At 41.6% G+C, this 17466-nt stretch overlaps 1 protein-coding gene across 2 annotated transcripts; it reads left to right on the forward strand.

Annotated features, from left to right (window-relative positions):
* LOC137588308 (arf-GAP with dual PH domain-containing protein 1) lies at window positions 1–17350 on the forward strand. Of its 2 annotated transcripts, none has more exons than XM_068305311.1 (11): window positions 1–249; window positions 6556–6683; window positions 8711–8802; window positions 10234–10316; window positions 13215–13327; window positions 13427–13573; window positions 14056–14139; window positions 14563–14625; window positions 16050–16121; window positions 16214–16442; window positions 17214–17350. In XM_068305311.1, the coding sequence occupies exons 1-11, from the start codon at window positions 159–161 to the stop codon at window positions 17240–17242; spliced, it is 1131 nt and encodes a 376-aa protein (XP_068161412.1). In that variant the 5' UTR covers window positions 1–158; the 3' UTR covers window positions 17243–17350. The 2 variants fall into 2 exon arrangements, with proteins under 2 accessions (XP_068161412.1, XP_068161413.1); XM_068305312.1 differs by lacking the exon at window positions 1–249 and adding an exon at window positions 7475–7583 and having other exon boundaries at window positions 6567–6683.
* The last annotated feature ends 116 nt before the right edge of the window (window positions 17351–17466 follow it).

Consider the following 17466-nt stretch of genomic DNA (forward strand, 5'->3'; position numbering starts at 1 on the left):
GTCTCCCTCCATCATTGGCTCGGATCGTTCCGTCTCTCCCAGTTCTCCAGACCGGAGGTGACAGGTGATCCGTCGGTTCGTCTGTCCGGACTCCGGCTGCGGATGTTCCTGGTCGGACGTCTTCCCACCGCCGTGTGGCTGAACGGATAAAACTCACCATGGCGCTGGAACCGGAGGGAGACAACCGGCTCCTGCAGGACGTGTTGTCGAAGCCGGGCAACGAAACGTGCGCCGACTGCGGCAATCCAGGTAAGCAAAGCCGACAGGAGGCGCAGGAGACGAGAGAGCGGGTCCTGGTGGGGAGAGGAGTCTCCTACTGGTGCGTCCAGACCCAGTTGGATTTGGCCAATATATGGAGAAAGGCCCGGCAAGACAACAAAAACAAACAAACAAACAAACAAACAAACAAACAAACAAAAAACACATTATCAGCTATAATAACCTATGAACTCCAACATGGAACTTGGAGCCAACGTGGACTCTGGACTTCTCCTAAACCATAAAACGCGCACACAGTCACTGTTGTCAATCTCAGGGTAATTTGTGATGCTGTGGTGTCATCTTGTTCTACAATCTCAGCACCTTGCATTCTGCTGCCTGGTTAATACAGATTCTACATCTTCATTGGTCTCACATTTCGTTCCTTTCTTACTCTTCTTGACCATCTGTAATCCTCCCTTCCTCCTCCTTTCTTCTTTCTGAACTGGCAGCAGACCAGTGAGTGGCCACAGAGGCTCCCAGTACCGGCTGTACACCCAGTGTTTGGAGGCGAGCCCACCCACTCAAGCAGGATGTCTGCTCCTCCAAGTTTTGGAGTCAGAGGCGCTCCATAAATGTAGATACCTTTGTCTGAGCAGTCCACACTTGAAGATCAAATCGATCTGGACCGGAAGCTGTTATCTGATTATGAGCAGAGAGTGAAGCTGGGTGTGTGTTTCGTGTTGGTAATGTCCGTCTGTCATCTGGTCGACCAGTTCAATCCTGGATGAAATGTCTCAGCAATTATTGAGTGGATCACCCTGAAATTCATGGTTTCCAGAAGATGAATCCGACTGAATTTACCATCATTTTTTGCTGTTTTGCCATTAAAAGGTTTAAATATTTTCAGAAATATCTCGACATCTACATGATGGATTGGTGCAACATTTGTCAGAGGCATTTGTGGCCCCCCATGCAGACGATGAATCTGAATGAGGGAAAAGTCTTTTCAAGCATCATGGATTTAATGAGTATCTCCAGTGACCCCTTCATCCTCAAGGGCCATCATTTGTTCAAAATGTCAGACGTGCTTGGGTTTGTGACCAAATACCTGCAAAGCTGATGACATTTCCATCAGCCTCAGCCGAGGCTATTGCTATTGCTAGCCTTGTGTAATCAAACAAGACTTGTAACCCTGTTTGGGGAACACTGGCAGCGATCTAACCAAATAGTCTCTCTTGATTGCATTTGGGATCAATATTTTTGATGTTGGGTTCCATAACTGTTGTTCATCAATCCACAGAACCTGGAGGGAACACTGGCTTTAACTGTTGACCTACTGACATCCCTCCTTTCACCTTTACACTGCCTACATGATAATATCCTGCCTTGCTGCAGCAAAGGCGTGGTAGTTGTGTTTGCAGCAGGACCAAACAGAGAAGCTGGTAATTCCGGTAGGGCTGATTGATCCCAGGTTGGGAAATGCCTTCTAAAGAAGTGAGTCATGCACAATGTGCTCTCTTATTGCACAACTCGTGCTGAAACTTCCTCGAGCAAAGGGTTTTCCAGCGCAACTGCTATTGTAGGCGTCCCGCGGACATTAGTAGTAGAACTCTGATTGAATCCAGCAGCAGCATTCCTCCATATTCCAGACTTATCCGGAGAGCACACATGAAAAGTAGGAGGATGGCGATATATCATCGACAGTCGTTATCTTTCTCATTCTCTTCTGCGAGCATTCCAGGCATTCCCAGGCTCGTAATCATATCTCATAATCTGGAGATATGAATTAATAATGTTGGTTTTTCTTTTCTGCTTCTGCTTCACAGATGGGGGCAGATTCATCTCAGTACCTTTTTTTTTTTAAAAAGCGCAATGTCATAATTTCATCACAATTCAAAGGATCATAAATCATCTCAGCACAGAAAACAAGAAAACAAGGATAGTTATATACATATATATATAACTATCCTTATTATCTAAAATTTTATATATATATATATATATATATATATATATATATATATATATATATATATATATATAATATTTTAGATTTTTATATATGTTTTTTTTTTTTTTGCAGTGGCCGCTGATAGTGTCAGCATGTCTTCAGTAAACTGAACTGTCATGTTGTCCTTTACAGAAGTATGACCTATACACAGTGTCTTTTTTTTTTCTGTTACCTTTTTGCATCATGTCTCTTGAGACTGGACTTCTATTTTCTTATTTCAAGATGTTCACACCTCTGTCACACCACCTTGTATTAAAGGGTCTCATGCAAAAAAAAGGTTTGGAAGGGATATCGTTTTGTCTTTTTGACCGACCTCTCTGTTTTTCAAATACATATTTTCTTTCAGCGTTTCCAGGCAATTTAAATAAATAACACTGATAAAATTTTAAAAAAAAAACCCCTGAGTAACACAAATTTAAAAAGTGGAAATCTCGTCTACAGGTAACATCTAATAGAGCAAATCTTTTTGTTGTTACAATAACATTGTGGTTCTCGATAGCAGCTGAGTGATCAGTAAGCAGCAGCTCACCTGCGTTACACTGTGTGCCGTGTCTACAGATGAATTCACAATGGAGTTGCGAACAGGTATTTGTCTTTGTGTTGTTTCTGCTGATGAAGCGTGAAATTCAACCTGAATGAAGGTTACGATGAACTCCTGCACCAACACAGTTGGCCAGCCTTCTGCGGTTATTGCAAAAGCTCAGGCTTGTGTGTACACAAGCAAACAAGCATATTGGAAATATTCCATCACAGAAAATCTCATGTCGTCAAGACCATCGATTCGTTCTTAAATTCACCTGGCTCAGGGTTAGGGGTTTTGTCAGCATGGTGAAGATTAGACATCAATCTGACTCTAATGTGTTTGCTTCCCAATCAAACGCAGACAAAGTTCACCTGTTCTTCATTTCATTGTGCCAGAATGTCTGCTGTCTGAGCTGTTTTGTGGCATCCAGGAACTACGACGGTTGTGAACTAGCGTTAAGGGATGGGGTTATGCTTGAATAGCTTCATTCCAACACGCCTGTCAGCTCAGAGAAAGACACTAAAACATTCCCAATGACCTGGTTGTCCTCTCCTGGCCTCATCTTCCCGTCACTGATGCATCTCACGCTCGGCAGACAGAGAACCCGGTCTAATTGGGCTGAAAACACACAAAGTGGCTCCAGTACTTAGGGTTTTTTTTGTTGTTTTTTTTGTGCTGAGTCAATCTTACTCCGTCCTTTTCCAATCTCTGGCTTTCTCCTTTTATTTCCTCTGCTGCTGAGAGGCTGAGCCTGGGTCTTTTCTCAGCAGCGCAGCTTGTTCTGCCCTTCGCTGAGGACACACAGATGAGGGTTCTGTCCAGAGAGGCGTCATCAGCGCCTGCATCGGCTGCACAGCAGAAACCACAGGAAATGGGATTAAATAGGATCGATAAGACCAGAACATTGATTGATGAATCGATCTTTTATAATATATTATAAGGGAATTTTGCTTAAAATCATTCCAGATTATTTGTGAGAGCTATTTTGAATAATTCAGTTCATCCCTTATCAATTACAGTATTGCTTTTTAGCCAAAACTGAGGGTTTGTTTGGTCTTGCTTTAATTGTAATACAAAATTAAAGATCAACCATCATTTTTGTATATTTCTACATATACATTTGTAGGGATAAATCCCAGCATGCATTCTTGTGTTTTTATACAACTTTTGAATATAATAATTAGCAACGAGATAAAATTTTCAAGATGCCATTCTCATGCTTTGACTTATTTCTAAATTGATTTATTTATTCAAACTAAATAAATGCAGACGTATATAAGATAAATCCGTTCTTCTGCAGAGACAAATGCTTCCTGCGCCTTTGAGCAACACAAACCACACAAGAGGCGGTTGTGAAACAGGTTACAAGATACCATGACACCCACCGACAGACTGATGTTCCCATACGTCCACATGTGAACATACGAACACGCCGCAGATGCAGAAAGGTGGCCCTGTGAACGCTCACAAACACAGAGGCCCCCATTGTGTTCACGCTCCCTCCTTCATTTATCACGCATCTACCCTGCAGCGACGCCACAGGCGCTTCTTTATTCAACCACGTCAAAAGCTCTGCTGTCTTGCGATCAGTCGTTTTCTGTAACCGCTGCAAAACTCTTACTTTCCCCTCAACCCCTTCCTCCGAGACGGAACCCGGCTCTTTTAACAAAAACGCGAATCAAACGGCGTGTGTGTGTCACCAAGTCGTTCGGCATCGGGATGCTCCTGTTTGCCACCGCTGTGTGTCTGTTGTTCACAGTAGTCCTGTTGAGTGTGTGTGTGTGTGTGTGTGTGTGTGTGGTTTGCTTAGTCATATGGTGTCGGTGATCTCCATTAGAGATGTCTACCTCTTTGTAAGGCCTGACTCAAAGCGGTGACCTCACCGCTCACATGTGCTGGTTGTGTTCAGGTGTGTATTGCGTGTGTTTATCGTGTGCAAAGACGTGTCATAAACAATATGTTTGACACATGCAATCGCTACCCCTGCTTGATTCTGATTTCATGTGATTTAGGGATGCCCATTTATTCAGACGTCCCCCTTTCTTTCTCATTGTAGGTTAAAAGATCCCAATCAATAGGAAGAGTAGATAACGTAACGCCCCCAGGGGGACTTCAGGGGGTGACATCATTCCCTGCACCATTAAGAACCCACAATCTTCCTTCCCTAACCCTTCCTACATTTCATCCAGCGCCACGCCGTCATCTGAACCCCTCCCTTCTTGTTGTTTTCCCCCTGGTGACCATTGTGGCATCGCAGCCTGGAGATGGACAGAATAATGCAGCTACTGTATTTTTGTCCCACAATTGGCTCTCATATGATTCCCTTGAGAATCACACACTCCTTGTGTGTGTGTGTGTGTGTGTGTGTGTGTGTGTGTGTGTGTGTGTGTGTGTGTGTGTGTGTGTGTGTGTGTGTGTGTGTGTGTGTGTGTGTGTGTGTGTGTGTGTGTCCGTGTATGCAATATGCAAACAAGTGTTAGAAAAAGCAGCTGCAGAAAAAGTGAGACGGGTTCTGATTGGAACAACCTCCCAGTGTTGCCGTTGAGGCGGTGTAAGTGTTTGTACTTTGAAATTTCCATAAGAGGAATCTTCTGTTCATCCATTTATACATTTTCTTCCTCTTACCTGGGGTGGGGTTGTAATTGTAGCAGCCTCAGGAGGGTAATCCTGACGTCCTTCTCCCTAGCAACAGTTTCCAGACCCTTCTCACAAATCCTAAGAGCTCTAGAGACTTGATGAGATATGGAAGTGATTCCCAACATCTTAAATGAAGCAACAAGAATTGAGTTTTGACTTCACACCCACCGAGAGTCACTGGAGCTGCAATGTCAGCATGTTGATGAGTAAAGCATCGCCGCGTTTGGGGTTGAGGTGCGTTGTGTGCCGGGGACCTCGTCATCACCAGTTCCTTTCCCTAACACGCTGGTTCTAGAGCCGTTTGAAGAATCAGCCAATGAGATCATTTCTGCCTTTCGAAGCCAAATTCCAAATCTGCAACCTCATCTTTTTCTTTCTCCCTTTTTAATTTTTTTTTTTTTTTATAACACTGTGCTCTCACTACATTGTGTCCCTGTCTGTGACGCACCGAGTCTCTGACAAATTACATCACATCAAAGTGTGTGTGTGTGTGTGTGTGTGTGTGTGTGTGTGTGTGTGTGTGTGTGTGTGTGTGTGTGTGTGTGTGTGTGTGTGTGTGAGTGACTCAAACACACCTTTAATTAACATCCACGGATGCTGAATCACTACGCAGAAACCCCCCCCCCCAAACATTTTTCCCTCATTTGTTTTGCACGTCATCTGACTAACGATGAGACTGTGAACGCTTTTAGTTCTGTGTTCTAACTGTTAACAGCACGGTTTGTTACAGACCATGCACAGCATCCAGTCCGTGTGTTTATTTGATTATTGATTAGATCTCCCCCTAAAATCACATTTGCCGCTCACCTTTACAAGCAGGGAGACGCTTAACAGGAGTCCTTGTAATATTTGCATCATTTACTTTCGCTGCTGTCGCCCCTGACTGCACTAGCATCAGCGCTTTCTGTATTTATAGTGTGAACCTTGAGGTCTTTGTTGCGACACTTTATGACGAGATTTTCTCCCCCCTCCCCCCTTTATCTCCTTTCTACATCAACCACGTTCTCTCGCATCCTCCTCTGCTGCTTTGGCCGATTTCATTTCCTCTCTCTTCTCCATGTCATCCCCCCAAAACTCACTTCTCCCCCTTTCCCTTCTCTGCTTGTCCTCCTACCTCTTTTACTCATCTGCCCCCCCCCCTCCCCCCATTCTTCCCCTTTCTCTCTCCCTCTCCCTCCTGCAGAGCCGGACTGGGCGTCGCTGACTTTGGGTGTGTTTGTTTGCCAGGCCTGTTCACTCCTTCACCGAAGCATCCCTCATATAACCAGGGTCAAATCAGTCCAGGACACGTGGGGTGCCAGTGACGTGGAGGTAGGGTGGTGCAATAAAATACAACATTGTCTATTAGAGTATTACTGACAAACACTGTAAAAAGCTTTGCATCAGTAAGGAGAATGCAATATTTTGTTACTGCATCTAAAAAGATGGTGTGACAATGACAGGAATAAGAAAGAATGAAGGTAAATGTTAAATTAAGAGCTTCTGAACAGAGAACATTTTGTTGAAATTCTCAAGTTTGCCAACCGATTGTGTGCAAAATCCAACAGGTTCACAATCCGTTTGTAAATCAAGCGTGTGAATGTGGTAAAACCTGTGGTAAAACCGACAAATTATTTTTTGTTGCTATAGAAACGGTCCAGTCGGGACGTTTTTTTCCTTAAAAAAAGCGTGTCAGTGTAAGAGTTAGGAGAGCGCTGCTGTGTTAGACCAGCTCCCTCACTCATGCTGCAGGATGCTGTTTACTTTATCTTTTTTACGCTGCACATGTAGATCAGCGATAAAGTCTGCAGACAAAGAGGTTAGAACAAGAATCAGAGCTTTTATCTGATTTACTAAAAGAATCTCACTGTTTTAAATCTATTGGGTTTGGCTGTGATACTGTCTAAAGTCCTCTGGCATCTTATCAGCTCAAGGCAATTGATCTTCGGCTCACCCTGACCTCTGACTTCCTCTGGAAAGAGAGAATTTCCTTCATTAAGAAATATTGGATGCTGGTGATTTTGGGGGCTCATTTGTGGGGTGTAATGTGGATTTGACTAGAGAACTCAAGAATAACATCAGTATTGTTTGTGTTCAATTCCCCCTTTTTTTTGTAATTGTAGTCGTGGGAGACTTTCTGACATGGCAGTTTATTGTGGAGACCTGTGGAGTGGTTCTGGTCCCGCTCCAATAAAACATCCACAGACGGAGGCGCCTGTTCTAACAGCCAGTGTTAGTATTCACTCTATCAGCTGCACATAGATTACTCTTATTAGGAATGCCTTGAGTTTAAAAATATGACACTAACATCCCACTGGGCCTGCAGTAAAACCGTTGCTTTGGTGCAGCTGGTATTCCGTATTCCCTCTTATTCCTCAGGTCTCTGCAGTCTGACTGCTGAACGCGAGTCTTGTCAAGAGCCCGGTGCTTCATGGAGAACATTTCTCACACAAATCAGCATTTATTGCTTGTTTTTATTATGTGTAATATCTTTATCTGGGATACTGTGGTGGAGACAGGAGATTTTTCAACGCTCTTTCAGCCTCACTCTAATTTGGTCTATGGTCGAACCAGCCATTAGCCGGTTCCCATATGTGAGAGTTGATGGTGTTTTTGAGCAATAATTGAAAGTTATTTCTACCAGGAGCTGGCAGCTCACAGTCTGGAATAGTTATCAGTTTATGTGAAGACAAGACACGGCTAGTGATGAGGATGTCCAACCTGGTCTGGATCTGATTTTCTGATTTATTATTTGTCAAATCACAACACAATTCTGCATTGTACACCCGTGGCATGAGAGAGGCTTGTTGAGGTTTTCTATCAGCTCCATCAGACTTTGGGATTCTTTTTATCTCAATGCTTAATAATATTTTAATTCTGTGTATCTGAATATTGTCCCTTTAAAGTTTCATATTATGGTTCATCTTTTTATTTCATGGTCCCTGTTCCCTCAGTTATGTGGCAGAATGATGTTCTGTGTGATTGAAAGGTGACGTGTTCGGTCCATTCTAAAACGGTTTCATATAAAAGGCGCACCTGATTATAAGGTGCACATCCGGTTTCTGAGAAAATTAAAGGCTTTTAGGTACACCTTATAGTGCAAAAATACTGTAGTAAAATTACTGTTTGTTGTTTAGATGACTGCATAATAAATCCCAAAATGTATCAGCATTGAAATATTAATTAAATTGATTAATTTTATAAATTAATTTCTCTGATCTTAAAGGATAAGTAAAGTTATACTCTACTCCAAACCCATAGAGGTGTTTCCAGAATAAAATCCCTCTACCTCACAGTGTTTCCTCTTGTGATGAATGATCAATGTTTCAATGACCAGTTTTGTCTTTTCTCCCTTTCAGTTGATGGATTCTATGGGAAACAATGCAGCCAAGGCTAAATATGAGCAGAAGGTTCCTGCGTTCTACTACAGACCGACACACACCGACTGCAAGTCAGTATTTATTCCTCCAGCTGTAGCATCACAGACAGAAATAGTTTTAGTTTTAATAGAATCGGTCCTACTGTCTGGTTTGAGGGACCCAAACATCAGGGGTCACCCCATCACAGCAGCGGTTCTGAATCTGTGATATTTAGTCGTCTTTGGTTTTTATCCCAGGATCTTCCCTGATATTTATTCATTTATTCAGTTTATTTAGATTTTTTTGATGGACAGTAGAGGAAACAGAGTCTCCTAGTTTCTGCTAATAATCTTTGTACTCGTCACAAAAAATATGAGTCAATCAAAATTAAATTCCTTGGCATCATTTGTGTTACTATTACTACTGCTACTTCACTTACACCAGTTTTACTGCTATTACTACTATCACTGCTGCACTGACTACAACTGACTTCAGTACCATTACACAACAAATTTACTACTACAACTGTCTCTACTAGACCGGTTTCTCGACTTCTGTTAATTACCGTGATATAAAAAAAAACAAGCTGTCATTGTTGCTAGGCGACAGGAGAGTCCCGACGTGATTATGTGGGTGAGGATGGTTTTAGCTCTGATTTCTCTGACTGCAGCCTCGTTTCTTGGAGGGATGAACGTAGACACGGTTTTTTTTTTTACTCCTTTCACTGGGATGGTGAATAAATATTTCTATGTCTGAAAATCTCAATGATGGCACCAGTGTCATTTAAAGTTTGGTTTTTGTATGTACAGTGTGAAATTCAACCTTTCTAGGAACCACTTTGTCCATTGTTTATCCCTGGTGGTCGTCCGTTTTAAGCTACATGCAGTCATTTGATTGGTTTGTGCATCTTTATGTGATATTGGCCTTATTGACCTCAGAGATGGAACACAAGAAAAAGCTGCAGATGCAGTTATGTACTGTATTTATTCTTTGACTGGGCTTTAAAGTGGGACATCATAACTGTAAAGTTAATCTGTATTTAGAATCTCTTAACTATTGCTTCCTCTTCCTCTTTGTGCGTCTAAAAGGTCTATAAAAAGAATTCCCGAACCTGAAGAATCGTTTTGTAGATTTTATGACCTTTGAGTCACTCAGACAGATTTCTGTTGACTCAGAAGGAGGCCGCTGCGTTCACTGAGGGTCACGTGACTGAAAAACCAAAAATCAAGTTAAAATTATTGTCTCCGTAGCAACGGGTAGGTCACTCGACTGTGGGTTTCCCATCCACCCCTGCTCTCGTGAACGTCTCAGGAACATCTGAGGCAATTCTTTCGGGGTCAAGGATGTTTCACCTCCGTGTTGTGTGGAGGAGAGCAGCACAGAAAACTGCAGAGTCAGGACATCCTGGATAGAAATCCCACTGATGAAACAAGAGATTTATGTGGATTTTTTTTCCACATTTTCACACGTATGTGATCGCGTGTGGTCCAGTAAATGACCACTGTGTGTTTCTGTACCTGCAGGCTGCTGAGAGAGCAGTGGATCAGAGCCAAGTATGAGAGGAACGAGTTTGAGTTCATCGAGAAGCAGGAGCCTTACTCTGCAGGTAGGTGGATACAGAAGATTTAATCGGTGTTGGATTGGTGAAAAACACTACGACCACGTGAACACGTCGACATGACAGTCGTAAAATATTCCTTTTTTTCGCTGTCTGGCCACTGGCTTTTTAAATGCTGCCCATCATAAATAAATCTGGTGATTTGATTTGTTGGGACTTATTTTTTATTAAATTGATCATCTTCAAGTTCGTAGTTTGTTCATGTCCGTCTAGGACACATATGTCAAAGTCAAGGCCCGGGGGCTGGATCTGGCCCGCAAATGAATTATCTACGCCCCCCCCCCCCCCGGATGTTATTTAATTACTATTAGAACTGGCCCGGAGACCACAGCCACCTGCTGGACTTTTGCATGCATTAACACTACATTCCCCACAATGCAACAGTAGCCAGCTAAGTCACTGCAGCAAACGGGCCTCGGCTTCATTATTGATGAGATGTAAGAGCAGAGGTTAACTTTCAGCTACCCCACCCCCCACCCTTGATAGTGGCTAATCGGAAGGTGGAACCCTGAGAACAGGGTTACTGTGTGTGTTCACGGAGGTAAAAGGCCATCCTGTGTCTCTTCTGTGTGGAGACAGTTTGGCTGTAATGAAAGAATATAATCTAAGAAGTCATTTCAGAAACACACAGAAAAAGATGTGATTTTTCTTTGAAGGAAGTTTGTTTTTTGTCTGTGTGCCCACAGAAAGATGTTTTCACCTACCATTACTGATAGACCCATAAGAAAATACTTCTTATTCATTAAATTAAAAAAATAAATAAAAATTCACTCTTGGTTCAAAAGGCTATGAGCCATCATTTAAACTTTTAGTAATCATTGAACCAGTCTGGCCCTCGGCTTGAGGCTAATTTGGGTTTTTGGCTCTTTGTGTGTCTGACTCTAACAGCCCTGGTCGAGGACATGAGCCGTTTCCTGTTTGAAGCTGAATGTTTCCTGTCACGTGCTTCGATGTGTAGAAATTCTGACTTCTGTGTTTTGTCACTTCACACAAAAGCTCAGCTTTGATGTCAGACGTACCGGCACCCCCCCCCCCCCCCGCATAGATTATGTCATTAGTCACGTGTGATTGGCTCAGAAGGGATGAGGTCATCTCTGGTTAGGAGATCAGTCCCATCTACTGGTGGGTCTGTTATTAATCACATGTTTTCAAGGCAAGGCCCATTTAAGAAATATATAGTTTCAGAGTAAAATCACACCACAATATAAAAAAGTGCACTCACACACACACACACACACACACACACACACACACACACACACACACACACACACACACACGCACGCACACAGATTTATTGTCTCATAAATTTCGTCTGGTAGAAAGCAGCACTGCTTGGTGTGTTCTGAATATTTTATCTGCTGTGACACGTAAATTTCAAATGCCATACGCATTGTTTGTGTGTGTGTGTGTGTGTGTGTGTGTGTGTGTGTGTGTGTGTGTGTGTGTGTGTGTGTGTGTGTGTGTGTGTGTGTGTGTGTGTGTGTCAGTGGGCAGCTAGTATTGACTATGGTAACCTGGCCTCACTGGTGGCCAGCGGTGACATTGATCCGTTCTGCAAAGGTTAGGAGGAAGAGGCGTCAGAGAAGGAGGCCCGGGGTGGGGACAGGGAGGGATATTGATCGATGAGGTAATGCCAGCAGTGGAGAATGTTTGATGTCAGAAAGTCACAACCTCATTGAGATGCACACACACACACACATAGACACACACAAACACACAGAGACACATTCACAAAGAGGGAGCAGAACGAGAGCAGAAGACAAAGCACTGGGGAGCAGTAAACACTGTGAGTCAGGAGAATGAAAGCTGTCAGATTAATGTACACTATAAAGATAAATGTGAGAAATCCCTCCATTTAGAGGGATTTCTTGCATATGTACTTAATTTCTTATGATAGAGTGAATATATTATACAGTCACTGCTGGTGATTTTAGCTTGAGCTGCTCTCCTGCTGTGTGGAGAAGCAGAGTTTTACTTTCAGGCTGCAGTCATGATATTTGCCATAGTAACAGTGGTTTATGCAGTATGTCTATTTATTTATTTGTATAAAGACCCACCATTACCTATTGCTATGATTATCGGCTAATTCTTATCCTATCCACACTTAACATGAAATACGCAGTATTAACAGCGTCAATAAAAGTGAGTGAAATGTTGTTAAAATGAAAACATGAAACAAAATTTCTACATAAATTACTTGAGTTTTGTATTTTGGGTGGAGGCTACTTAATTTTCTCTTCTTTTTTTTTTATCCTTGCGCTTGAATTTAATTTAGGAAAAAAAAATTCCTACTCTTTCATCCGTCAGGTGTGATTTCCAACATGAGCTTACTCAGTTGAACAAACAACTTGAGCCGAACGGCTCAAAAGTTAATTATTAATTTCTTTGCAGAACCATTTGATTGTGCTGAGACATCCGCCTCCCATTAAGGCACAGAAATAGACCCAGATTAGAGAGGAAACGCTTCACAGCACGGCCAGAATACAAGAGCAGAGGAGAGGAGGCAGAGTTGGCTCTGCTTTTACCAAAATAGATGAAGAAGGCCTTGTGGTCTATAAATAGACCAGCATATCATTAGCATGAAAAATGATGTTCTTTGGTCTATTTAATGTGTCTTGCTGCACATTTTGTGTGTTTTCTTCTTGGAAGTTGTGTTTCCATCTCCCGTTTCTCATCCCGCTTCCAGATCTGATTTCAAATGATTCTTTGATTTCTGTGTCACTAAAGGATCGTCTTCCTCAAATCTGTTCCAACAGCTCACGGTTACCTTTATAAATGTCTCTTCTGTTTCATCTCTGGTCTGATCAGATGGATTTAAGTCACCAGCAAACCCATCTACACACACACACAAACACACACACACGTTGCTCTTTCTCCACCTAGGGTACAGAGAGGGGTTTCTATGGAAACGAGGAAGAGACAACGGTCAGTTTCTCAGCCGAAAGTTCATCCTATCGGAGAGGGAGGGAGCACTAAAATACTTCAACAAGCAGGATGTAAGTGAGACCATGATACAACCGATGTTTAAAGATACAGAATTAACCTGATTTCTTTACCTGCGTTCTCTCTTTTTGCTGACATCTTCATCCCCAAAGGCCAGGGATCCCAAAGCGGTGATGAAGATTGAGACACTAAATGCCACCTTCCAGCCGGCCAAGATCGGCAACCCCTGTGGCCTACAAATCACCTACCTGAAAGACAACAGCACAAGGAACATCTTTGTCTACCACAGTGACGCTAAGGTATAGCGTGAGCTGAATAATGTGCATTCACATTTAATTTTGTGATTATTTCCTTACGTTTTTGTTACACATTTTACTTATATTTAGTTAAAATAATGAAAACAGTCATTTTAAAAAATGGAAGAGCTGTGGGCACAAAAATCAAGATAATATTTAACCTAAAGTACGCTCTTATTCTGGGATTTTTTTTAAAGAGTGAAGATTTAATTTAGAGAAACAGTTGACAGACTTTCCTGTGAAAAAAAATTAAATCTTCTTCAAATCCAGTTAAAAAAACATTAATTATTTACTGACCATAAGTAGCTTGAAATACTACCATTTATTCCTGTTTCCTGATGAGGATCTGTAAGACAGAAACCTTATACTCTAGAGTCCATTTAAATGAGGAGCAGTTGCAGTGCTCCCCCTGGTGGCTGAAGGGTGTTACTGCGCGCTGTGACGGGTTCAGTAGGTTCAGTTTGTCACAGTCGCTCTTTCCACAGGAGATGGTGGACTGGTTCAACGCCATCAGAGCGGCCCGGTTCCACTACCTGCAGGTGGCCTTCCCCGGGGCAAGTGACGAGGAGGTGAGGGTTAGTCAGGGGTCGTACTGATCTCATCGTGTCTTTTGTTTTTTGTGTTTATTGTCACTGTTTTCTTGTTTCTTTTAACGTAGACACTTGCGGTGTTTTTTTCATAAAACTTTGTGGAGCGTTTGGTCAGGAAGCCAAACACACACAGGAGAATGTTCCTCCTCGGTGGAAGCACTCACCCCACTAAGTGGTGTTCTAGTTAAATAATTTAAATCTGGATTTCATGCAATTTTCATTGATTGTGCAGCACTAGTAATGAGTGTTAACACACTTTAACACAAATCCTATATGCTATTATGATTTATATCATCTGGAGTTTGACTTTATACTATGTTTTCCACTTTATTCTGCATTAACCTTGTAATACGTGATTTTGTTTGACCCATGTATGCTTTTTATTTTGTGATTCTCTTCCAGCTGGTTCCCAAACTGACCCGAAACTTCATGAAGGAAGGTTTTATGGAGAAAACTGGTCCAAAGGTTTGTGCATTAATCAAAACACTTCAGATCCTGACATCAACTCAAAATGAAAGAAGTGGGAATAATATCAATAAACGTAAATTTAACAACTAAATCTGACTGTAGATCAGGAGCAGCTGAATGGTTTCCACCTTCCTCTCCTTTATTACCTCCTAAAAATATCGAATCGCGGCCTCGTAAATGCATGCAATGATTTTTTTCCCCCTCATAATTTTTTTTTTTTTTTTTTTGGAGTAAGTTAAATAATTTCAGTAATTCAGATCTGAAAGGTCAGAAAGAAAGTACATATTTAAAATCTCTGAAAATCTTTATGATTTTGTATAATTGTCATATTAATTATATCACAACCCCTCAGGTTTATTTTCATTTGCCCCTCAGTTTCTATGTATGAGACAACACATATCATAGAGCACATTCTAGTCCTTTCACTTCTTTATAATGTTTTCTCATTCGTTTCTAAAATGCACTGTAAAAATATTCTTTGTGTAATCACGTTGTTTCTGCAATACCCCTCAAAATTTATGTACAGTATATCAACCAGTTGTTATGAACACAACTTTCAGGTACCAAAGGGGCTTCTTTTTGTGTTTAAAGAATAAAAAAAAATATATGAGGTACAAAACAGTAAATATGGTTTACAACAATATGTCAAAAGTTACACAATTAACTTGCTGACACTAAGTATAACAGCTCAGATAACAGGGATTAGATTGCTGACATTTGTATCTAGTTTCAGATTACAGGTACATTTCCGCAGTCTCAATTAAAAACGCTAAAGTAATGGTGTCATTAAAGGGCAAAGAAAACAACTACATAATACATTCTAAAAAAACACAAAAGATATTATCCATAAAATAAAGGATGACTATTTTGATATATTAAGAATTTTTTTAAAAAAAAATCAATTTGAAATTATTTCAGATGCCCTTTATGGCTCTTGTTGATATTTTATGAATTTAAACTTATATTTTTCAACATTAAACACTTGACAAGTGACTGTATGTTCATGATCAAACAGTGACTTTGGCTACTTGAAATGTCTCATTGTGTTTGTAGATGTGGATTAATTGAGTATATAAATTAAATAAATAAATAAATTTTATATATATATATATATATATATATATATATATATATATATATATATATATATATATATATATAAATGATAATACAAAATATAAAAAGCGTAATTATAAGTCTGTGTCCTTCATACAGTATTTGTTTGTGTCACCTTCATGCACACGTCTGTCAACACAGTGGAAACGATAGAACATGACGTTAAACAGCCATCCGTTTATTCTATATCATCTTATTCCACAGGCCTAGACAGTATTTCTGTGTTTTTATTTGTTCCGACATTTGATTCTGACCTCCGTTTGTGACCCTTCAGACTCCCTGACTCCCTCTTGTTCCCTTCACAGCACACAGAGGGCTTCAAGAAGAGATGGTTCACCATGGACGACAGGAGACTCATGTACTTCAAGGACCCTCTGGTGAGAGGCCCGTGACCCCGGTGACCTTTGTATGGAGCTCCGGCCAATCATTCGTCATTGTTCACACGAGTGTCTCCCTGTCCGTGTCCCAGGACGCCTACGCCCGCGGCGAGGTCTTCATCGGCAGTAAGGAGAACAGCTACACCGTCCTGTCCGGCCTGCCCCCGTCCACGCAGGGCTGCCGCTGGAACCACGGCATCACCATCGTCACGCCAGACAGGAAGTTCCTGTTTGCCTGTGAGACTGAAGCCGAGCAACGGGATTGGATAGCTGCCTTCCAGAGAGTCATCAACCGGCCAATGAGGCCGCAGGAGTACGCAGGTGCAGGAATGACCAAGTATTGGGAATAAAAGCAAATTGATTATCTGAGGGTTTCTCTTTTTTAGGATGGTTTTAATGTTTCTTACTTCTAGAAGGGGAAAAAAACCCAAAAAGCATTGTCAGTATAGTCAATAATCAATCATAATGATACCCATAATGATTCCAGATCACTCTTGTTTTTGTCCAGGCTTCACTTTTCATTTTAGATTTTTCTTCTTTACTATTTTTTGACACGGTACCATGAGGTGTTGTTGTTATTTCAAATTTCTGAATTGTGTATTATATTATCGTCTTATTGTTGAATAAGACCGGTCTGCTGCTGGTATGTGCAGCCCCAGTGGCCCAGTGGAGAATGCATTGGCCCACCTGTTGTGGGTTTGAGTCCCATCTGGGGTGACTGGCAGTGAAATGCCAGCATGTGTTGCCTAGCAACATCCTGGCACCATTTTACTGACACCAGTACATCTTGTGCTTTCAAACCGGTGGTTTCTATTAATTTTGATGACGGTGGAATAATGTGTAGAGGATTGGGGCAAAAAAAAGGAGACGATTGTAAGTATTGGTGTAAAAAAATCAGCTTTAAATCAAAATTCTAAAAAGAAATTAGACTTAGATGAACCAAACTTTGATGAGATAAAGGAAAACTTCTCTTTCATCTCCTACGAAGCCTGGAAATATTTATAGATGTACAGATTCATTGGTTTTGTGTCTCATGTCACCTTCTCGTGTATGTGTGTGTGTGTGTGTGTGTGTGTGTGTGTGTGTGTGCAGTGGAAGCCCATTTCAAACACAAACCTTGAAGTCTGTCGGACGCCACGACTCAGCTGGACCGGCCCGGTCGCGTTCAGATCCGACGGTCCCGGCGTGTGGAGCGTCGGGTGGAAGAGACGAGACGACGAGGAGAAAGAGACAAACGGGACTAAAGGCCCATCTGGGGTTAAAATGTAGGTTTATCAGAGGCCAAAGGTCAGATGATGTCATCACTACAAACGCCTGCCAACCTTGTGCTATACATTATCATGCT

The sequence above is a fragment of the Antennarius striatus genome, chromosome 21 (genome assembly GCF_040054535.1).
Source record: "Antennarius striatus isolate MH-2024 chromosome 21, ASM4005453v1, whole genome shotgun sequence".
NCBI classification, from domain to species: domain Eukaryota; kingdom Metazoa; phylum Chordata; class Actinopteri; order Lophiiformes; family Antennariidae; genus Antennarius; species Antennarius striatus.

Bases quoted from the DNA above. Each gene is read 5' to 3' on its own strand.
- LOC137588308 (XM_068305311.1), top strand. From the start codon at position 159: ATGGCGCTGGAACCGGAGGGAGACAACCGGCTCCTGCAGGACGTGTTG. The intron at 6,684-8,710 runs GTAGGGTGGTGC...TCTCCCTTTCAG, and splicing joins GGGGTGCCAGTGACGTGGAG to TTGATGGATTCTATGGGAAA. The intron at 14,140-14,562 runs GTGAGGGTTAGT...ATTCTCTTCCAG, and splicing joins CCGGGGCAAGTGACGAGGAG to CTGGTTCCCAAACTGACCCG.